Source organism: Gorilla gorilla, chromosome 12, assembly GCF_029281585.2.
Source record: "Gorilla gorilla gorilla isolate KB3781 chromosome 12, NHGRI_mGorGor1-v2.1_pri, whole genome shotgun sequence".
NCBI lineage: Eukaryota > Metazoa > Chordata > Mammalia > Primates > Hominidae > Gorilla > Gorilla gorilla.
In genome coordinates this window covers 122,098,329-122,122,115 of record NC_073236.2, presented here as the reverse complement: position 1 = coordinate 122,122,115, position 23,787 = coordinate 122,098,329, and the positions used below count along the sequence as shown (strand labels likewise).

Sequence of the window (23,787 nt, the reverse complement as noted above, 5' to 3'; positions counted from 1 at the left end):
TTTGACCAAGAGGGCCCCTGAAAAATGGGGGCTACAGCCTCTGACTACAGCCTCTCCTAAAACGTTCTGAGTGTGTGTTACCAGTTAGAAGATTCTGCAAGTTTCTTTCCTTCTTGGAAAGTCCATCCCCCACCCTCAAAGAGGGGTCATTAGAAGTGCCAAATTGGGAGCCATAAGAAAGCCGCTGCTGGCTGCTGAGTTGTCCTGTCGAGGTTGAGAGATCAGGTTCAAAGCTCCAGCCGCAGTCTCCCCGCCCCCACTCCCCAGCCTACCTCCTGTCCAGAGAAGGAATGGTCCTTCCCATCCCCCACTATCATTTCTTGTAAAAACTTCTGGATTGTGCTCAGCTGGGGGTCATACAGGGAGCTCAAGGCATCCTTTCTGCTCTCTCCAGATCGACCCCAACCTCAGAGAGGAAGCTCTTGGAAAAGTTTCTCTCTAGGAAGAATGGCTACGGATGCAGAAATCTTCCCTCCTTAGCACCCAGCATAGATTTTGGTGTGGATTGGGCTGCTCCTAAGAAAGCTGTTTTCTCAGTGATTCTCTGTCAACCATGCAGCTGGGGTTCCAGCATTCAGAACAACAGGGGTGGGAGGTAATGCTGGGCCTGTGGCTTCAAATCTTACCCAGCAAGCCCTGGCCAATTGTTCTTTATGGTACAACTCACAATCCATTTCTATTATAGCATTTTTCTTGACTATCTGTCCTTACTAACCTCATTCTTCTCCGAAAGGATATATACCCACATATAACTATTGTGAGACCAGACTGTTCCCGAATGGCATTTGAGTTGTGCCTTGGGGGACACCTTGACCTCCTACCTAAGGAAACTTTTCTGCATCCTGATATTCCCCATTCTGGAGCATATAGTTTACTTGCTAATGACAGTTACTAAAGATCCTTACCTGGCATAATTTTGCTAGCATGCCAATTGGGGAGCAAGCACTCCTATTAGGAAGCACTCATCTTCATTATGAATCCCTTCTTTAGCTCAGCCTTTTTAGATCTAGATCTCTAAATCTCCCCATATCTATAGATCCTATATCTATAGAACTATATATCCTAGACCTATAGATCTAGACCTATATCTCCATATCCTCTCACCAGTAAAATTTATGTGGACACATACACCATTTTTGTTGCATGCCTGAAGCTCATTCCTGGTCTCTCTCACGCTGACTTCTCTTCTAGACAGTGAGCTCCCTGGCACAGGGACCTTGTCTGGTTCCCTGTGTGCCTCCAGCACATAATGGGGTTTCTGCTCCTGCGAAGAAGCTAGGTACCCTCTGCCGCAGTAAGAATGGCACTGAGTGATTGAACAACTCAAATTGAGCTCCAAGGCTGCACTCGGCAGAAATGAGAGAGGGTAGGACGATGAGTTTGACCAGCATTGAAAAGGGAAACACCTTGGGAAGGAACAGCCTGTACTGGATCAGGTGCCAGGTAAGTAATCCCAGGGATCATAAACCTCCAAAGCAACTGCTCTCAAATGTAGCCTTCCTAGAACTCATCTAAAGACTCTGTTATAAAAACAAATTACTGGGTTCCACCCCACTGGATTCGGATTCAATGGTCTTTGGACCACACTTACAGAAACTCTGCTGTAGATGGGAGAGAGATGTAGAGAGCTGCAGAAGAAAAGGAGAAGAAAATAATGGTGTTTTTTGAGTATAGACTCACTCACCACACGCAGTCAGGATAACAAACTCTCTCCCCATCTGTCCCCCTCTCTGTCATTCTTTCTTCCTCCTTTTAATACTGTAGTTATAAAAAGCTTTTGAAAGTATAAAAAGCTTTTGATCACTGTCCAGAGTGATCAAATATTCGCCCGTGGCGAATTTTTTCTTTTTCTTTCTCTTTTTTTTTTTTTTGGAGGTGGGGAATCAGTACTCCTGGCAAAGGCCTGTCACTTTGTATGCAGGAAGGGCCATTTAACAAGTAACTTAGGTGGTAACTGAGGAAACTACAAGCCTACAAAGTCCTCCTTGTTCTGCCTCCACAGGGGAAATGGCTGACCCACCTAGGAGCCCACGGCATGAGCTGTTTTTTCCCAAGCTCTGCATTTCAGGTGCTTCCTGCTCAGTGCTTCTCCTCAAAGAACATACAAGGACAGGAGGTACCATGGCTACCTGCAGCTGTGGATTATGGAAAGCCCACTGAGGCTGGCCTCTCAAGGCCCAAAGATGACCATCTGTACCCAGCATTTCCAAACACAGTTTCCCAGACTGGGATCAAATGAGCTATAAGACAATTGCTTGAAGAACTCTGGATGAGGATGTCTGGGCCTCATCCCAGTGACCCTTGGCTCATGAGATCTGAGACAAACTCAGGAATCTATACCAGGTAATAGTGATGGGCAATTGGATTTGGAAACCAAATCCAATTGGAGGACGATAGCATCACAGAATCTGTTTGGGTCCTCCAGCTGGCTGAGGTCAAAATCCCCATCCTACATCTGGGTAAAAGGCCTCCAGGCCTTTTTCCTACAATCCTATATGTCAAGACCCAGTTCTGATGCCATTTTTTCCAGGAAATTTTTCAGGGTCTCCCAAGTGAAATTATTTCTCCCTTCTTTCTCCTCCCACAGCGTATTTTCAGTGTCTTTATAATACTTTATAGCATCACCCCTCTCCTCATATAACATTTATCCACCACCATTGTGGAATAGAAATATAATGCCAACTGATTCCTCAAGGATCTAGAACTAGAAATACCATTTGACCCAGCCATCCCATTACTGGGTATATACCCAAAGGATTATAAATCATGCTGCTATAAAGACACATGCACACGTATGTTTATTGTGGCACTATTCACAATAGCAAAGACTTGGAACCAACCCAAATGTCCATCAATGATAGACTGGATTAAGAAAATGTGGCACATATACACCATGGAATACTATGCAGCCATTTAACAAAAAAAGGGTGAGTTCATGTCCTTTGTAGGGACATGGATGAAGCTGGAAACCATCATTCTCAGCAAACTATCGCAAGGACAAAAAACTAAACACTGCATGTTCTCACTCATAGGTGGGAATTGAACAATGAGAACACTTGGACATAGGAAGGGGAACATCACACACCGGGGCCTGTCGTGGGGTGGGGGGAGGGGGGAGGGATAGCATTAGGAGATATACCTAATGTAAATAACGAGTTAATGGGTGCAGCACACCAACATGGCACATGTATACATATGTAACAAACCTGCACGTTGTGCACATGTACCCTAGAACTTAAAGTATAATAATAAAAAAAAAGAAATATAATGCCAACCATATATCTTTACTTTTCTGTTAGCTACACTTTAAAAAAATAAAAATAAACAGGTGAAATTAATTTCATAGTATATTCGATTTAACACGATATTTCAAATTGTTATTTCAACATGTAATCAATACAAAAATCATGAGTGAGATATTTTATGTTTTTGTTTCTTTGTTTTGTTTTGTTGTCTTCCTTTTTATTTCTTTTGAAATTTTTTTCTTTTTATGTAGTTTTAAAATCTTTTTATGATATTTTACATTTTTTATTTATACTATTTGAGATCTAGTGTGTATTATACACTCGCATCACATCTCAGCCTTGAGACTTCATTTCACATGTTAAAGCACCACACATGGCCAGTGGATGCCATGTGGGAGAGCACAGTACTGGCTTTTGAGGTCATGTCTGTGACTTGGCTCTGGGTCCTCAGACTGAGCACAGCCCCTTCCAAAGAGTCTCCATTGGTGTTTTCGTTTGGCCAGCTATTTTAAAGCTCAGGATCTTAGGAGATAAGAGTAGGGAAAGATACATCAGTTTTAAGGAGGGTGAAGCTGTCTGGGCATGGTGGCTCATGCCTGTAATCCCAACACTTTGGGAGGCTGAGGAGGATGGATCACCTGAGGTCAGAAGTTTGAGACCAGCCTGGCCAACGTGGTGAAAGCCTGTCTCTATTAAAAATACAAAAATTAGCCGGGCAGTGGTGGCACGTGCCTGTAGTCCCAACTACTCAGGAGGCTGAGACACAAGAACTGCTTGAACCTGGGAGACGGAAGTTGCAGTGAGCCGAGACCATGCCACTGCACTACAGCCTGGGCGACAGAGCGAGACTCTGTCTCAAAATAATAATAATTAAAAAATGGAGGGCGAAGCCATCCAGAGCAGGCTTCCTATGAGAGGAGTTGAGTGGGAAGATGTTCAGCACAGGACACTGCGGGGAGCAGAAAATGCCAGTCAGGCCAAAGGGGCAGGTGCCTGCTACCTCCTCCATCCTGCATGGCAGGACTGGATGCTGTAGACACAGGTAATGGTGGCTCTGAGCCACATGTTCTGCCTGCTTTGTGCAGGTTGCCTTGAGCCACCTGGAGAATACTGGCTCCAAAGGATTTGATTACGATATAATGTGATCACTTAAATCTCTAAAAAACAGCTGCAGCCAGAATGTATTTTCAGCAAAGATGTCTTCTGAAAACAAGTTGGGCCATTTCACACTCTGGCCAAGGGTTCCCAAGAGAGTTCATTGATTGGCTTACCTCATCATTCAACCATAATTGGTTCAATTAGGAAAAGGGACGATCACTTTCGCCAACACAGAATTGCCTCCAAGATAGTGCCCACAGATGTAAGTTTCTCCGAGGTAGCTTTTCGGGAAACAGACATCTCCTGAGAAAACCTGAGTTTCAGCCCTGTTTCCTAGATCCTCTGAGGTCAAATAATCAGCATACAGAGCTGCAAGGACTAGAGTTTGGAACTCCCCAAGCTGGTTGTCACCAGCAGTGTAATGCTTTCCACCTCAACACCTAAGGAGGACCAAACCCTGGGTTGGACCATATCCATTCCCAGATGAGGCCCCAGGATGTGGTGGCAAGAGCCCAGCCTTTGCAGAGGAACACTCTGTTTCCCAAATGCCAGCCCACCAATTCATTTGAAATGTTCATTATGCTACAACTCTTAACTTGGTTTATGCATGGCATTGTAGCAACCAGTTAAGGCATTTGGACCACCAGCGTGTGACCTGCAGCAAGTTATCTTACCTCTTTAAGCCTCAGGTTCTTCCACTGTAAAACATGGGTAATGTCAGTCCCTACCTCCTCGTGCTGGCCGTTAAGCTGTGAGATAAAGTACTAATCAAAATGCATGGAAAGTACTCCACATAAGTTCGTAACTATTTCATAACTGTAAGTTCATAACATAAAACAGGATAATTTAAATCAGAAAAGTGAGTTTAAAAAAGTAGAGAAAGAAAGATTCTCAAGCAAGTGGGTGCTGAATACACACACACACACAGAGCCAGTGCTGGGCAGCTGAGGGTGATCAGCAGAAGGGCAGGTCCTCCTTCCTGTCCCTGCTTCTAGTCTAACTGAGGGGACTTTCCCATAGGAGGAAATCCTGTGTTGGGCTGTGCAGCACCAACTCTAAGCACAACAGAGGCCATCGAGACCACGAAGTGGTGACTGCTGGGAGTCAGAGTAGATCAGAAAAAACAATTAGGATTTGGAAAGGCAGTAGGATGGCACCACTCACCCTAGGCAGAAAACATACACCAGCCGAGACACCACAATGGGATGAGCAGCCTGTCTTCCAAGGAGGTAGAGAAGGCAAAGTCCAGACTGGAGGAAAGGGAAAGGTGGAGAAGGACCAGGAAGCTTTAGTAACAAGATGAATAACAAACATAACAATAAGAAAACAGGCCAAGGAGTCATCAGCAGGCACAGTCCCTACAGCATGAGAACAAAATGCTAAGCTCCATGAGGTACGTATTGTAGGGAAGGGAAGAGAGGAGAAGGGAGGGGAGGGGAGTGAGGACATTGTCTCTGATCCCTTCGTCTGTCCTTAGCACAGACACTGCTAGTGTTGCCCAGCTCTGCCAGGAATACACTTCTGGAGAGCCTATCACAAATGCTCTCACAAATTATTGAAAGGGCCGTGTAGCCCCCAAAAAGTCTTCATTTTTGAGAATGCCCTGGAAAGGCGAGTTAAGACACTTACCTTCTCTCTGCTTGGCTTTCTTACTTGTACCCACCAAGCCTAGCCTTCCCATAAGAAATCATTAGATTTTATCTTTAGAACATTTTGAGCTATGAGAAGAAAGAACATCGTGTCCATACATACAGGCACAGTCATTATCACAGGATTCCGTTTTCTCTGTTCTGTTTGAATCCATCTCCTGGCAACAGCTGTCCAGCTCCCTAAAGCCAGCAGCAGCTGCAATAATGAGCCGACCATTTATCTGAGTGTGTGGATGACAGTCACAGCTCCACGTGCAGCTGTTCTTTAAAGTCCACTGTCTTGTCCCTCCCTCGGGTCTAGACAACAAAGACAGCCATTCATTAAACTCCTCTGTTTCGAGTTTTAGGGAACCCCCTATGACTTTTACCAGTGGTATGGTCTTTTAATGCTGCCACTTGCTGGTAGTTTTACCATAAGCAAGCACAAAAAACCTCCCTCTTTGAACTTTGGTTTTCTGAACTCTCCAGAGATAACAACCATTACCCACCTCATGAGACTGTTGTGATGCTCTAAAGATGTAATCAATATGATAATCTTTTACAAACTATATGACAGCATTCTTGTACTATTAATTATTAAGGTCCTTGTTTCTATGTTTAAAGTGAAAAAATTGCTAGAAAATATAGGACACTACAGTTAGCTTCTGTGGGCATCCAGATAATTGGTCACTGAGAACTGGAGGAGGCAGAGTGCTTCTGGAGAAGACAGTTGGCCCTGGCTTAGAGGGAGTGGTAGAATCTGAGAGGTCAAGGGAGAGGAAGGGACAGTTGAGTGAGGGACACAAGCCAGGCAAAGGCCAAGAAAAGAAAATGTGGTATATGGACAGTGTAGCACTATCCTGGAATCAGGCAGAGAATGGGCCTGGGGACCAGGAAAACATAAAGTTGGAAGGGTTGGGATAGGCCAGACCAGAAATAGTCTTAAATGGCAGGCAGAGAATTTATCAGGAGAGATTTTAGTAGTATGAAAAGTCAAGGAGTTATAAAAGTGTAACAATCACCTGGTCCTGCTCCCTGTATCTGTGGTTTTATCTCTGTTTAACAATCTAGACAAAGTGGCCAGCCCTGGGGGTGCTGTTGGCATCCTGCCACCCAGCTCAGTGCTCTTGTATCCTGGGAGGCCTTTGTTCTGTCCAAGTCATCAGTTCTTCACTAGACACTATTAAAACTGCTGTTGCAAAATTATTACAGTGAAAGAGATCTGACCTAACCAACTCAACTCCATCTTGCTTCTAATCTCCAAGCTGTCCTTGTTCATTCCTGGACATAGGCCAAACTAACTTTGGGAGGAACTTAGTTTATAGTTTAACTTTGAAACAAAGACAATACTAGCCCTTTCCTGAAACAAATCCCTTTCTTGACTGGGGACTAGACTGCCTTTGTAGGACCAAAAAGTTAGCCAAAAGATTCGAAATTATGGTTTAGGAGTCATGCAGCTGGAGGCTACAAGATTCCGACCCTCCCCAAATTGGTCCCGAGAATAATATCGCTATTGTAAGACCTAAAATTAGTACTTGAGATATTTTGTAGACCCTGCACTTGATGGATCAGCTGGCACAACCCAGATTGATAAACTGGCTCCTCTGATCTGTGGCCCCTACCCAGGAACTGACTCAGCGCAAGAGGACATCTTCGACTCTATCTGACTTCATCTCCCACCCAACCAATCAGCACTCCTGACTCACTGGCCCCTACCCACCAGATTATCCTTAACAACTCTGATCCCTGAATTCTGAGGAGACTGATTTGAGTGATAATAAAACTCTGGTCTCCCGCACTGCTGGTTCTGCGTGCATTACTCTTTCTCTATTACAATTCCCCTGTCTTGATAAATGGGCTCTGTCTAGGCAGTGGGCAAGGTGAACCCTTGGGTGGTTACACTACCAGGCCCCAGCTCTGACTTTACCAAGTCGGAATCTCCAGGAGAGGAGCCTAGGAATCCTCTTTTTTTTTTTTTTTTGAGATGGAGTCTCGCTCTGTCACCCAGGCTGGAGTGCAGTGGCAATATCTCGGCTCACTGCAACCTCCGCCTCTTGGGTTCAAGCAATTCTCTGCCTCAGCCTCCCTAGTAGCTGGGATTATAGGCACCCGCCACCCCACCTGGCTAATTTTTGTATTTTTAGTAGAAACGGGATTTCACCATCTTGGCTAGGGTGGTCTTGAACTCCTGACCTCGTGATCCACATGCCTCGGCCTCCCAAAGTGCTGGAATTACAGCCATGAGCCACTGCACCCGGCGGAACCCTCTTTTTAAAAATATGCTTTCCCTCTCCCCAGGTGATTCTTGATAGCAGGGAAGTGTGGGAATGCTGTGAATGTGAACTCTATGATTCCCTACAGCGAGAGGCTTATCCGTGGGCTTCATACCTGCTGGAGATGGAGGGTAACCACTCAGTCCACAGGGGGCTGAGCATAGTTCTTCAACTGCTCAGTAGCTACACTTCTGGGATGGAAAAGACTGGAACTTTTTTTCATGAAACAACATTTCCTCTCTTTCATCTTTCTTGTTGTCCTCCTCTGAGTCTCTTCTCCACTTCTTTCTACTCTTTGCAAATGAAACACGGAACTCCAACAAGGTCTCAGCAAACCTTATATCCTACCTGTCAGTGTCCCAGTCATCTTTACAGGAGCACTTCCACCTGAAGCTCCTCCCTCCCTCCCTTCCTGCCTGCTTTTTTTTTTTTTTTAATATTTAAATAAGTGTACTACCCATATGCTTTGATTCAATTTGAGAGTGCCTGTGATTCCTGAATCTTTTTCATTTGCACATGGACCTAATCAGGCCAGCCTTGACCATTCACTGGTTTTGAAATTCTAATTTTTAAATCAGTAATCTTTTTTAATTTAGAAAATACTGACAACTGTCAAGACGATAGCAACAGTTGAGTACTGACAATGTCTGAGGGCAGTAGTATGACATTTCTTTATGTATATTGATCTTTACAACAATCTTGTAAAGTAGCTGTTGTTATTATCCCTTTATTTCAAGTAGAGGAACTGAGACATTAAGAAATGAAGTTACCTGCTTATAATCACTTAGTTAAGTAAGCAGAGAAGTCAAGGTTGGAGCCTAGGAACTCTGGCTCCTAACCACTAGAAGAAAGTAAGATGAATGAAGAAAAAAATACTTTCAATTCCTGTTACCAGAAGTAACCACTCTTAACACTTAGTCATATTTCTATGAGAAAGAATTTTCAATTGGATCAAAGTATTAATTTTATATGTCCTACTTAAAAGCCTTAATATTAAATTAAGCTTTGTATATTAAATGTTATTCATAATTTATCAACTATATAATATTTCATCATATGAATAGGAAATAATTTATGCAATTACTTCTTTGCTATTAGATATTTGTTTCTAATTTTTTACTATAAGACTATGGCGAATATTTTTTATCCTAAATATTTGACTGTAACTTTGTTTAGTTGTATAAAGTCCTTGTGTCAAAAGTACTTTTGAATCTAAGATGAATTTTGGACTTTAAGTTACTTTAAAAATTGAACCAACTGACTCTCCCACAAGCAATGTGTGGGAAGGACCACTTCCTCATCCTCTTGCCAACTTTGCCAATTTGGGAGGTGAAAAACGGCCTTGCCTTGTCATTTCCATTTACATGTCTTTGATTACTACCGAGGTGAACGTTTTCTTCTATGTTTATGAGCCACTTGTATTTCTTTTTCTGTGAGCTGTTTATTTATGCCCTTGTTCGTTTTCCCAGTGGCAAGCTTGTGTTTTTCTTATCTGTGTGAGTTCTTCATAGCAATAATGTTTTGCCTGTCATGTTTGACTATCCCATATCAAAAAACTGAAAAATATTTCCCCCAATTTCTTCTTTGCCTTATATCTGCTTTTTAGGTGTCAGTGAACTGGCAAGTATGGAAATCTGAATTGAAAACACTCAAAAGCAGAGGCTAAAGTTTGTGAAAATAAGCAGGTTCATTATGCAGACAACCATTTTTAGTACTCACTTTAATAACAGGACTTTTGTCATCACTGAAGAAAAACGAAGAAGTAATGTTGCACTTTTCTCCTTCTCAGGCTGGTAAGAACGGGGAGAATCCTTGGAGAACAAACTCCGTGCAAATTGCTTTCAACTTTTTGACATGGGTATTAAAATGCCACCCCAAATACCAGTGGTAATAAAGAATCCAACTTAAAAGGGGGAGTAGGTGTAAATGTAACACATGAGATTTCATTTAAATCTTGCTAGCCAGTTGCTGAAGAATCCATGGTGAAGCACTCAAGGCTGCTACCCCTCCCGAGTTGGTGACAGAAAACTTGGCTATTTGGCGATAAATGTTGACATTCTGAGATTGCCGAATCAAGACAAGCTGCTCATATTTCCTTGCAATCAGAATAATCACAGCATCCTGCCCTGATGCTCTCCAGGGAGAATGAGCTTCTGTTCCTCTTTTTATTACCCTCTTCCTCTTCTCTAATGTTTCTTCACCCACACTTTGCAGTCCCCTCTCTGCCACCCTCCTGTCTTCTGCATAACTGCCCATTGTGGGTGGACATGGTGACTGCATTTTGTTCCCAAATTAACATATTTAGTAATATTTTCAAAAGAGAAAGAGGTTTATATTCAGGTGCCAGGGACCCCGCAGGGACATGGCTGCCCCAAAATGGATTCTTTTTAGAGTAAACCACGCTGCCTTGGCTTCTGTGCACATTCATTTGGCAAAGAAAATTCACATGGCATTTGATTGTGGAGCGAGCTGATGAGACAGGGTCCTGAGCCCAGGCAACGGAAGTGCTTGAGAAAGGCAGCATCCCGGGTGTCTGGGAGGGAGAATGCTGCTTTTCCTCCTGACCACCTAGTGAAGGGGATGAAGAAAAACAAAACTTCTGGTCAGGCTGGAGAAGTCCACAAGACTCTGTTCTAAAGGATTTCTACAGTTTAGAACTCTTCTGTTTCTCACTTCTCCTGTGAATTAAGTCTAATTATTTTGTTGCCATTTATTTGTCTGTTGCTTTGTCCTGCCCAAGGGTTAAATACCCAGCCTGTGAAAATCATCTGTTCACACATTGCATGATGCTCTACAATTTATTATTAAATGGATCAAAACCAAAATGTTACTCTTTGGCTTTACAATGAGCCATAAAGTCAAATCACGAGGCCCAACTACTTTTATTATTTCCTTAGCATAATGGCAGTCACATGAAAGTCACAGTCCCAAGAGCCTCACACAGGCTTTGCTGAAACTGTCACAGGCTTGACAGCACAGCAGCTCCAGGCCGCTACCCATGCAGGAGAGCACCACTTTCAGTTCTCTTTGCTAACTCAAGGACACAGGAAAATGTCACATTTCACTTAGTTGTTTTCTTCACACACACACACACATACACACACACCTATATTCCCTTTGCCCCACAAGAATTATCTATTTTCTGGTGAATGTTAGCTGAGTGCCAAGACTGTGTGGCAGTGTGAAAGGGCCCAGGTTTTTAACTTTTTTTTTTTTTTTTGAGACAGAGTCTCACTCTGTTGCCCAGGCTAGAGTGCAGTGGCATGATCTCGGCTCACTGCATCCTCCACCTCCCATGTTAAAGAGATTCTCCTGCCTCGGCCTCTCAAGTAGCTGAGATTACGGGCGCTGGCCACTACGCCCTGGCTAATTTTTGCATTTTTAGTAGAGACGGACTTTCACCATCTTGGCCAGGCTGGTCTTGAGCTCCTGACCTTCAGTGGTCCACGCATCTCGGCCTCCCAAAGTGCTGGGATCACAGGTATGAGCCACCACTCCTGGCCCAACTTATGTCTAACTGTACACACACAGGCTCTGTCCCATGACTGGAAGGCCAGGGCTGGGCTGGCCAGTGGAGTTCTGTATGGCTGTGGCTATAAGAAGGTACTATGGAGTGTACAAAAGTCAGGGGAGTGTGTAGAGCTCAGGGTGGGCAGGAGCCCCCACAGCAAAATACAGCTACTGAAATCAGGGTGCACAGAGCCAGCAGGGTCTGAGTGTCTCAGAGACAAGCAGTGAGGGCAGGGATGGGCGAGAGTACTGCAGCTGGCTCTCGGTGTGGCAGCTGCAGAGCCGATGGGTGTGGCTACGGTTTGGAAAGAAGCTGTGTCCCATGACCTTGGGCAAGGTCCTTAGCATCTGAGCTTTGCTTCTTCCCTTGTAAGATGATGATAATGCCTACCTAACTGGACTGTATGGAGGATGACATGAGTAAATGTATGCAAGGCCCTTATTTTTAGCTCCTAGCATAGAGTACGTGCTGTAAGTACTCAAAAAATGGAAAGTGTATTACTGTTATCAATATTAATATACAAAAGGATTTTCTTTTTAAAAGAATGTTCTATATAAAGTGTTTAATTCTAGGAAAATATAATTAAATATCACCTTTGCCTGCTGCCTGATAATAATAATAATGTGGCCTAAGGCCAGGGAAAGTACTAGAAGTGGTAGGGGATGACAGCTGCCTTCTATTCTGGAACTGCAAACCCAAAGATATAAAGCAACTACAAACCTCACAATGAGGGGTCCTTCCAAAATCCTCGTTCACCTATCTCCTCTCTCGGAACATAACATCACTCGCTGAAGTCTTGTGATCCTGGGGTCAGACTGCCTAGGTCTAAATTGTGCTCTTCCACTTACAAATCTGGTCACTTGGGGTAACTTTTTTTTTTAACTTCCATAAGCCTCAGTTTTTTCTTATTTAAGGTGGGAACAGAAGGCTGGGTATGGTGGTTCACACCTGTAATCCCGACACTTTGGGAGGCTGAGGTGGGTGGATCACTTGAGCTCATGAGTTTGAGACCAGCCTGGGCAACATGATGAAACCTCATCTCTACAAAAAAAAAAGAAAAAGAAAAAAAAGAAAAAAAATTAGCTGGGCATGGGGTCACATGCCTGTAGTTTCAGCTACTTGGGAGGTTGAGGTGGGAGGATGGCTTGACCCCAGGAGGTGGAGGTTGCAGTGAGCCAAGATCATGCCACTGCACTCCAACCTGGGCAATAGAGCCAGACCTTGTCTCAAAAAGAAAAAAAAAATGAATAAAGAAAAGGAAAAAAAAAGTAAGATAGGAAAAGAAATAATATTTTTATAAGATTTAAATGGAGCACTTAGTAGCACTTCGTAGTAGAGACATTTATTATTATTATTGCTATCATAGCTGAGATAACTGTGGGTATGGCCAAGGAAGGGGGTGCCTCTAAAGATTACACTATTTCTCAGAAACAGCTTCATACATACAGCTTCACTGGAGAACAAATAGAACACTCAAACACCTTCCCCCAACACACATGCACACGCACACACACAAACACAAATACACACACGGCACTCCTTCAAAACTATAAGAGTCAGGCCTGTTCGCTAACCAGGGCAATAAGTAGTTATGTGGACGCCTGTCATGTCCAACCAACCATCTAATTTAGGAATGATGATAGAAGTCTAAACCTTCTTAATCTTTTTAGTACCTATAGGACCCAGGACTTTGGCTAATCTCAGGTGCTCTGTACACACTGGATACATGACTGAATGGGGCCAAGGAATCAATCAATCAATCTTTTAGGATTTACCGAGTCTCAGGTCAAGCCTGAGTTCCAGCTTCAACAGCTTTGCAGGGCCCATCGTGCAGATGCCTCCAACTGGTGGGTAAAAGCCTAGGCTCCAGTCAGCCTGCCTAGGCTCTCATCCTGGGGCCTTGGGCAAGTTACTTAACTCCTCTGTGCCTCAATTTCTTATCAGTAAAACAGGATTGGTGATGATAATAGCACCTACCCCTTAGGGTTGTTGTGAGGCTGAATGTGGGTTCATCTGTGCTAAGCACCTGGCATATTACTGGTGCACTCTGCCTCTAGTCATGCTCCATGGGTGATGATTAATTTTATGTGCCAACTTGCCTGGGCCACAGGATGCCCAAGTAGCTGGTTCTACATTATTTCCAGGTGTGTTTGCAAGGGTATTTTCAGGAGAGATTAGCATGTGAACTGGTAGACTGTGTAAAGCAGATAATGTGGGTGGGCATCATCCCCTTAGGGCTTGAAAAGAACAAGAAGACTGAGGAAAGTTGAGTGGTCTCTCTGCCTGACTCCCTAAGCTGGGACATCAATCTCCTGTCCTCAGTTGTTTTCAGTGCTCCTAGTTCTCTGGCCTTCAGATCTTGACTGGAATCTACACCATCCATTGCCTCTCTGGCTCTCAGGCCTTCGAACAATACCACAGACTTTCCTGGGTATACAGCTTGCAGACAGCAGACTGTGGGACTTCACCTCTATTCATCCATCCATCCATCCATCCATCTATCCATCCATCCATCCATCCTTCCATCCATTCATCCATCCATCCATCCATCCTATTGGTTCTGTTTCCCTGTGAACCCTGGAGAACCAATAGAACACTCAAACACCTTCCCCACAAACAAGCAGAGTGAGGCTCCAGTGCACTGCTGACCAAATCTCACCCTTGCGAACTCCCACCAGAAGCTCCTTGTCATCTCCAAGATAAAGTCCAAGTGTCTTATCATTGCTGACGAGGCTCTGCTTTTCAGCTTTACCTCCAGTGTCTGCTCTTTGCCTTCACTTGACCTTGTGGAACATGGAACAGCTCTCAATTTCTTGCACAAATCGTGCATGCTCTATCAAGCCTTCAAGTAATGCCTAGAATGTTCTCTCCACCTTTCACCTAGAAAAAAAAAAAAAAGCCCTGCTTTTTAAGGAGCATCTTTAAGAACAAATGGGAGTGTTACTTTAAAACCAGGTCTATAACAACCTGTAATACCAGCACTTTGGGAGGCTGAGGCAAGAGAATTGCTTGAGGCAAGGAGTTCAAGATCAGCCTGGCAACATGGCAAAACTCCATCCCTACAAAAAATACAAAAGTTAGCCAGGCATGGTGGCGTGCACCTGTAGTCCCAGCTATAAGGAGGCTGAGGTGGGAAAATCACTTGAGCCCAGAAGGTTGAGGCTGCAGTGACCCGTGATCACGCCATTGCATGCCACTGCACTGCACTCTAGCCTGGGTGACAGAATGAGACTCTGTCTCAAAACAAACAAACAAGCCTGTAGGAGTCATGTCTTTCAGAAAGCCTTCCAGATTTACTTTTGTGGCCTTCCACTGAGTGCCTGGTTAGTATGTTAAATATTTGTAAGATTTGACCCAGGTTTTGTCTGCCCCCAAGGTTGTCCTCTTGTCACCAATATCACTTTTTATCCATCCACCAATGTCTGGACAATGAGTGAAGTAGTAAAGTGCTAACATTGTAAAAGAGACAAGTTACAGAGGGCTCCCAAGGCTGTCACATACAGTTGTGCAGATTGTGCCCTATGGTTAAATTTATCAAAGCATTTTTGACATTGTTTCATAAGTAGTTTATTTCTCTATTACCACCTTCAATACCCTGAGCAACTTGAAGACAAATGCTTTTTAATTTGACTTTCTGTCCTCAGCACCCAGTACAGTATTTGGCACCCAGCATGCGCCAAGTAAAAGCCCAAAGACCAAAGGACTAGTCATCTTCTGAGCTCCTGGCACCATGCTAAGAGATAGAAAAGCCATCATCTATATCTTTAAAGACATTTCAACGTAGCTGCAGGGAATAAGTCATATCCATGTGAACAGAGAACCAGAATATCAGGTGGTAAATATTAATGGCAAACGAATGCTGCCAAATCTAAGTGCTATTGATCAGAAAAGTGGGAAATTCCAAGGGCTGAGGCAGGCAGGGAAAGCTTCATGGAAGAGGCAAGATTGGAACCAAGCCTTGCATCTTGTACCTATTCCCAGTGATTACATTACATGTATGAAGCTGTTTTTGGGAAATAGTGTAGTAGAGTAGAATTTGAAATTATAATTATGTAGTACGGGGGGATTTGGAATTCACACAGACTTAGATCGCATTCTACTTTTCCCATCCTCTTGCTGTGTCTGCTGGGTCTCTTTCTGAACACAAATTTCTTCATCTTTAGGTTGTGGATTAGAACCTCTATCTTTCAAAATTGCTGTGAAAATTAAGATTAACTAATGAACCTGAAAGAGAAAAGTCTGGTTCTCAGCACATGGCAGGAATGCAATAAAGGTTCACCCTCATTTTAATTAGACTCCAGGGTTAGATTTCTTAGTTTATTGACCAAATTCTTATCTATGGAAGGCTTGTCTGAAGCATTATTAGGGGTTGGAATTCACTGGAGTCCTCCCTCTGACTCGAACAAATGGCCCATACAAACTACCTCATGTAGAACAGGGATCCAGGAGATCACAAGAGAAATAGACCCTCAACCTTGATGCTTCTCAAAGGTCTGAGACAGTCCTATTTCTCATGAGACAGGCTTTTAAAGGAGCATGAACCACCTTCCATGCTGATTTACCTGGTGTCATGTATCATGGCAAATGGCTGGGTTTGGAGCAGATAATTGCATTGGTGAAAGTATTTTTGTTAATCTTGGTAGTATCAAAACATATCCCTATACTCTTTCATACTTTCCAAAGTCAAGTCTCAATTTTTTAATTTTTAAAAATGTCATAGCAACACGATATATAGGATTCCTAATTTTCACACAAGGAAACTGAGGTCCGCAAAGGTTGAATGACTCACTCAAATTTCCATAGTAAAGTAGAGGATTTGGGTGCCTTGAGTGACAGTTCCACACTTCTAGACTGAATTCCAAGTTCTCTTTGGCAGTGGTGTACCAAGGATGGGGGTGTTGGTGGGAGTGGGCTTCCCTAAAGAGGAGTCATTTTATTATTGTCATTGTTTAGAATTGCCACTACATGGTTATAATAAGATAAAGACCAACTTTTAGCCAAGCATTATCACTGTTTTAAAATTATATATAGACAATACCTCCCTTTATTGCCTACACCAGAGGCTGAAGGTTCCCACCACCCATCCTGGGTACGCCACTACTCTGGTTCCATTAAAAAAGAAAGATTACATTTGAATAGAGGGATTTTGGTTTCTAAGCAGGGGGGACTTGAGGCCAAGAGAAAGTGGGAGTGATATATTTGTGGCTACCTGTATTGTGGCTCTAACTTGTCTTGACTCAAGGAACCAAGAATGTACCCAGCACAAGATTTTTGTTTGTTTGTTTTTTTGAGATGGAGTCTTGCTCTGTCACCAGGCTGGAGTACAGTGGCACGATCTCGGCTCACTGCAATCTCCGCCTCCCAGGTTCAAGCGATTCTGCTGCCTCAGCCTCCCAAGTAGCTGGGATTACAGGCACATGCCACCACACCAGCTAATTTTGTATTTTTAGTAGAGACGGGGTTTCACCATGTTGGCCAGGATGCTCTCGATCTCCTGACCTCGTGATCCACCCACCTTGGCCTCCCAAAGTGCTGGGATTACAAGCATGAGCTACAGCACCCTGCCCCAGCACAAGATTAATAATTACAGCAACATTAGTTACCACACTTACAGTTTACAATGTGTAAACCTGCTAAAAGCGTGTACTCTATAAGGCAAGTATTAGTATTTCAATTGCACAGATGAAGATGAAGCTGAAGCTGAGAAAGATTGATTCATGTGTCCCAGGTCACGATAACACAGGAGGAAATGTAAGATGTGACAGGTTTGATCTGGCTCCTATTGCTGCACTCTTGCCACTACCCCCATGTTGTATCTGTTCACCGGTGTTCAAACAGCCACCAAAGTACTAAAAATGCTAGCATTGCAGAGGAGGCACATCACAGGGGCTCCCAGGGCCACTGCTTGAGGAGGGTGCACCCTGCACAAAGGTGCTGGGCTGAAGAGGCAAGCAGGGCTGAAATAAGCCTTAGCTTGGTTGTTTTGTAATTTGCACAGAGGAGCCGTATGGGCTGGTAATGGCATGGAACCACCGGTGGCCACAGCTTAAGGAATTCCATCAGCCTCTTGATTTCTGTTTTCTGTCTATCCTTTGAGCACTATTTGCCAATTTCCTGGAAGTGGCTCTGCCTCAAGAAAGCTTCCTGGCTCTTAAATGTAGAGTTTACAATCCTCTGAGGCCAGTGTGAGATGCCCAGTTGTCCTGACTGTTGTCAGGAACATGACCAGCATTCCCTCAGAAGCTCATCATTCTGAAAATTAGACACAGACCACTTATTAATATGTATGGCAAATCTGGGATCCTCCTTAGTGGGTGTAGCTACAATAAAAAGGTCAATATGAAGGCCTGGGATTTGAGAGATGAAACAACCTGTACCTTTGTCTTATACTTTGGAAAACAGGACCTGAACATTTTTCAAGGTCTCTTGAGAGTGGGCCTCAAGGTTGGGGGCTTCTTTTCAATCTGTCACAGTCATAGTCACAATAGCTTATAAATATCTGTTGCTTGAATGACATTTGAAGTAAAATATTTATCCCAGTAAATCAGTAATGTGGGAGATACGTAGTCTGCCTGATGTGAACACTTTGCAATTAGTCCTATTAGTTTCAAAGGAAGAAAAAGGACAGATATGGGAGGCAGGCAACTTTGGCTTTTCTCTTTCCATCTCTGCCACAGCCTTTGGGTACGACATTGAGCAAGTCATTCACCATGTGTAGAATGCAGATGTAAAGAAATGATGGACTCAATGATATCCCCAAATGCCTTCATGCTGGTACAGTGCTCTTTTAACCAAGCATATTCACATGGTAGTAACATGTTTCATGGCATTTTGTAGCTAGACGGGAGTTTAATGATCCCTTGGTACACCCTCCTCATGTAATGAACGCTCTTGATAAAGAAGACAGAGCAGTCTGGGCACGATGGCTTACTATAATCCCAGCACTTTGGGAGGTGGAGGCGGGTGGATTACTTGAGGCCATGAGTTTAGGACCAGCCTGGCCAATGTGGTGAAACCTTGTCTCTACTAAAAATACAAAAGTTAGCTGAGCATGGTGGCACACACCTGTAGTTCCAGCTACTTGGGAGGCTGAGGCATGAGAACCGCTTGAATCTAGGAGGCAGAGGTTGCAGTGAGCCTAGATGGTGCCACTTCACTACAGCCTGGGCCCTGCGTCAAAAAAAAAAAAAGAAGAAGAACACAGGAAAAGTGTTATTACCTCCTTTTACACACTAAAATACTTAGGCTGTGAGGGGCGAGTCACTTGCTCTAAAGGAGGCAAGTTCTGTCTCATCCTTCCACAACACCATGCTCTCAGCCAGATTTTACTGGGTCCAGTATAAATTTTGCCTGTCTGGTCTAGCCTTATGCAGTGTTCTGTTGCTTTGTTCAAACTGGAGACAGAAAAGCACCAGCTAGTGTCTGCCTAACTATAGCCTTCAAATGTCTGTACTGCAGTGTTACATTGTCCTTGACTTTTATTTCCCTCAGATTGAGCACAGAATGCTTCTCAGATAGATGCAAGTTTGGTTCTGCTTTATTTCTTACCAAAGAGAGAGTGCACATCAAGAAACATGAAAACCAGGCAGCTTCCTTTCTCCAAGAATAGTTTCAGGGGCCAAGAAGGCTGGAAACTGGGGTCAGGAGCAGAAGAGTCACAGCTCGGTAAGTCATTCTGTTGCTGGTGGGTTTGACAACACTCAGTCAATGACAATAATGACAAGAACTACATTTATTAAGTGTCTACAGTGCACTAAGGATTTGACAGATATTGTCTCATTTAGGAAATGAAATTTCTAAAAATGGAAGTTCAAGAAATTAGCAGTTTTAGAAAGAAGCTGTAGGAAAGGGAAAAAAGAGTTATGGAGTCTGAGAGCAGAAGCAGTGTTACGTGGAAAACTGTGAAGTTAGAACACAAGGATCGAGAGTCTGCCATGGCAGCGGCCCCCACAGCTGCCTTGTGTCCCCTGGGAGTCCCCTCTCTGAGTCACACTCAGGCCACCTGCCTCTACCACAACCCATGAAAGAGTGAAAATAGATTTTAAAAAAAGAAAGTGAACTTTGGGGTCTGACAAGGAATCTTTGCTCTACCACTCCCTAGTGACTCTACCACTTCCTACCAGGGAAATCTTAACTGAGTTTCTTCACATCTGAGAGTCTCAGTATTTTCATCCATAACATGTTGTTCTTTTTGTTTTTTGTCTTTTTAAAAAAGAAGCTTAATCATATAAGTTCCTTGAACTCACACAAATCAGCAAGAAAACAAACAAATAATTTCATCAAAAAGTGGGCACATGACATGAATAGACATTTCTCAAAAGAAGATATTCAAATGTCCAACAAACATGAAAAAATGCTCAACCTCACTAGTTATCAGGGAAATGCAAATTGAAACCACAACGAGATACTGCCTCACCCCAGCCAGAATAGGTTTGTAATAAACAAAGTCAAAAAAAAAAAAAACAAATGTTGGCATGGATGTGGTGGAAAGGGAACACTTATATACTGCTGGTGGGAATGAAAAGTAGCACAACCTCTATGGAAAACAGGATGGAGATTTCTTAAAGAACTAAAAGTAGACCTACTATTTGATCCAGCAATCCCACTACTGGGTATCTACCCAAAGGAAAAGAAGTCATTCTATCAAAAAGACACCTACACGCATATGTTTACTTCAACACAATTCACAATTGCAAAGATACGGAACCAACTAAGTGCCCATCAACCAACAAGTGGATAAAGAAAATGTGATATATATACACCATGGAATACTACTCAGCCATAAAAAAAACAATGAAATAATGTCTTTTACAGCACCTTGGACGAAGCTGGAGGCCATTATTCTAAGTGAAGTTACTCTGGAATGGAAAAATCAAATACCATATGTTCTTACTTATAAATGAGAGCTAAGCTATGGGCATGCAAAGGCATGCAGAGTGGTATAATGGATTTTGGAGACTCAGAAGGGGGAGGGTGGGAGGAGAGTGAGGGATAAAAAAACTACATATTGGGTACAATGTACACTACTCAGTTGACATGAGCACTAAAATCTCAGATTTCACCACTATACAACTCACCCATGTAACAAAAAAAGTTTAACCCCAAAAGCTATTGAAATAAGAAAAATTAAAAAATATATAAAATTCCTTGTATAGTATCAGCAGATACTGGGCTTCTCAACAAGAATTGGAAGAGAGAAGAGAGAGGAAAAAGGAGCAAGAGTCATTTGTTACATTTATTACAGTCATTAATATTATTATTTTTCAAAATCCGGCTTGGGGTTCTTTAGTAAATGGTAAAATTAAGAGCATTCTTCTACAGATTACCTACTTGAGATTTTTCTTCCTTGAGCCTTGCTAATTAAAAAATATCATAAATGTTCTAACTAGGCCATTGACATTTATTTTCAATAATTGCAAGGGGACTTAAATAACCTGTTAAAGGACATGTTAATATTACTCTACACTTTAACTCACTGCGACTTGATGTTAATACTAATTTGTAGAATTACATGGAAAATAAATTAAGTTCATGGGACAAATGGGGAATCTGAGATCCCTTTTCCAAAACCCAGGGTCTAGCAGAGCATATAGGAAGTGAAGCAAACTAGCACAACCATCCAACTTAACACATTCAGTGGCATTTGGAGCTGTGGTGGGGAAAAGAGGCTCCCTAGTTAATTTCACACTTCCTCCATACATTTCAAAAAGCAAGGTGTGACTCATTTCAAAAAACAAGGTGCAGCTGGGTTTGTTAAAAAAGACTTTCCTTAGGCTAAATGCCAGGTATTCTGCAAACTCCCTGGCTTAAGGGAGTTTTCTGTTTCCTAGTATCTGTTTGCTGTGCGGAATCCAAATCTGCTCGGTAACAGCAAGGGTTTTATGCCTCTGGTAGGATGTTTCCTGCTCTTTAAGGCTCTAGGCTTACTGGAGTTGCTGGCCTTTGTCGTTCTGAGTGTAGGCATGTTCCGGGCATGTCTGCACTCTATACGACCCAGGGAAATTTACTAAGGTGGCATCCACTGGGTACCTCATGTGTGTGGCACCCCCAGCAACCCTAGGAAATAAGAGCTGTTGTTGTCTGTGTTGGACACATTAGGGAATCAAAGCTCAGAGGGGTTACCTTGTCCCTAGACCATGCTGCTTCTTCAACAATACAGCCCAACTGTGCTGAAATATCTAGCAGGTCCTGGTGTAGGGGATGGAGGCCCTCTCGGGTCACTTTGCTACTCCCCACCAGGGCCCTCGGCCACCCCCTCCTTGCTGCGGATGCCCCAGGTTTGTTTTCTTTGGCTCCCACATTAATGAGTTCCACAGCACAATGCTAAGTCTAGTTATGCAGCCTTAATTGGTTTAGTTACAACAAGATAATTCCTTTTTTCTTCTCTTGGAGGCCTTTCTGTTTAAAGACATTTTAGCTGGAAGATGCTAATTATCAATGAGGAGAAAATGACACCTGAAGAGTTCATTTTCCATCTTGGTCTTTGGTTTTTCCTTTGAACTCTCTTTACACGGCCCTCTTTCCCACTTCATCACTTCTCCCCCACCATCATAAAAGAGAGCTCTTCCCTGGCCAGGCGGCAGAACTTTCTTTCTCACTTGCCAGGGAGTCATTCCTTCTGCAGCTGTCTCGCAGGCATGGACAACCTGCGCGAGACTTTCCTCAGCCTCGAGGATGGCTTGGGCTCCTCTGACAGCCCTGGCCTGCTGTCTTCCTGGGACTGGAAGGACAGGGCAGGGCCCTTTGAGCTGAATCAGGCCTCCCCCTCTCAGAGCCTTTCCCCGGCTCCATCGCTGGAATCCTATTCTTCTTCTCCCTGTCCAGCTGTGGCTGGGCTGCCCTGTGAGCATGGCGGGGCCAGCAGTGGGGGCAGCGATGGCTGCAGTGTCGGTGGGGCCAGTGGCCTGGTAGAGGTGGACTACAATATGTTAGCTTTCCAGCCCACCTACCTTCAGGGCGGTGGTGGCCCCAAGGCCCAGAAGGGCACCAAAGTCAGGATGTCTGTCCAGCGGAGGCGGAAAGCCAGCGAGAGGGAGAAGCTCAGGATGAGGACCTTGGCAGATGCCCTGCACACCCTCCGGAATTACCTGCCACCTGTCTACAGCCAGAGAGGCCAGCCTCTCACCAAGATCCAGACACTCAAGTACACCATCAAGTACATCGGGGAACTCACAGACCTCCTCAACCGCGGCAGAGAGCCCAGAGCCCAGAGTGCGTGAGCTCCATCCGGGGAAACTGACCGGTTCCAGCCTCCTGAGCAGGAGTAAAGGAGTTTTGAAGACCTGGATATCTTATTGAACAATGATCGGCGTAGAGTGATTTTTATGTAGTAAGCCTGATAATCTTGTGATCTGAAAAACCCTAAGGGAATTCACATCTGACCTGTTGGACCCACCAGAACACTTACTTGCCAGATGAGCAGAGACTTTCACCTCCAGTTTTTTCCACCCTCTCTGGGAGGCTCATCCTTTGCAAAGAGACAGATTATTTTGCCCTTCTCTGTCTGTTCAAGGTATTTTAAAGGGTCAGTGATTTTAAATGCATTTTTTTCAATAATGTAAAAGTGTTAATCTCTTGCCATTTTGGCGTTGAGACCTTTTCTTCTGTTGCTAACAAAACCTGTATTTTGTATAGGATCCAGTGTGATATCTGGATTCTTATTTAGAAACATTTGTGCCAAGTAAAGGGCTTTAGTGCTCCTGTTTTCACTTCGTGTGTATATGTGTGTGTGTTTGTGTTTGACTGAAATCATGCTGTTGCAGGGACCAAAATCACTTAAATGCGGAAGGCACTGGTGTCATGATAAATGGAAAGTCACAGGCAGACAGGCTAAGTTAAGACAGTGAAGATTCCAAAAGCCAGAGCCTCCTCTTCATAGGCAGACAGCTTGTGTGACAGGGAAGGAGGGTACGGGGAGGAGGAGGAGGAGACAGCACCTCAGGGTGGACCTGAAGCAAGGCTGGGTGGGCAGGGGCTCCCTGTCCTTTGTTCTGGGCCTGGTATGAACAGGACCTTATTTAGTCCTTTCACTT

General features: G+C 43.7%; 1 protein-coding gene across 1 annotated transcript; it reads left to right on the top strand.

Annotated features, from left to right (window-relative positions):
- The first annotated feature begins 22,333 nt into the window (after positions 1 to 22,333).
- On the top strand, positions 22,334 to 23,673 carry MSGN1 (mesogenin 1). The gene has a single exon (XM_004028874.5). It carries the CDS (start codon positions 22,393 to 22,395, stop codon positions 22,972 to 22,974), a length of 582 nt encoding a protein of 193 aa, XP_004028923.4. The 5' UTR covers positions 22,334 to 22,392; the 3' UTR covers positions 22,975 to 23,673.
- The last annotated feature ends 114 nt before the right edge of the window (positions 23,674 to 23,787 follow it).

What these genes read in the sequence shown, in the direction of transcription:
- MSGN1 (XM_004028874.5), top strand. Translation starts at nt 22,393, where the DNA reads ATGGACAACCTGCGCGAGACTTTCCTCAGCCTCGAGGATGGCTTGGGC.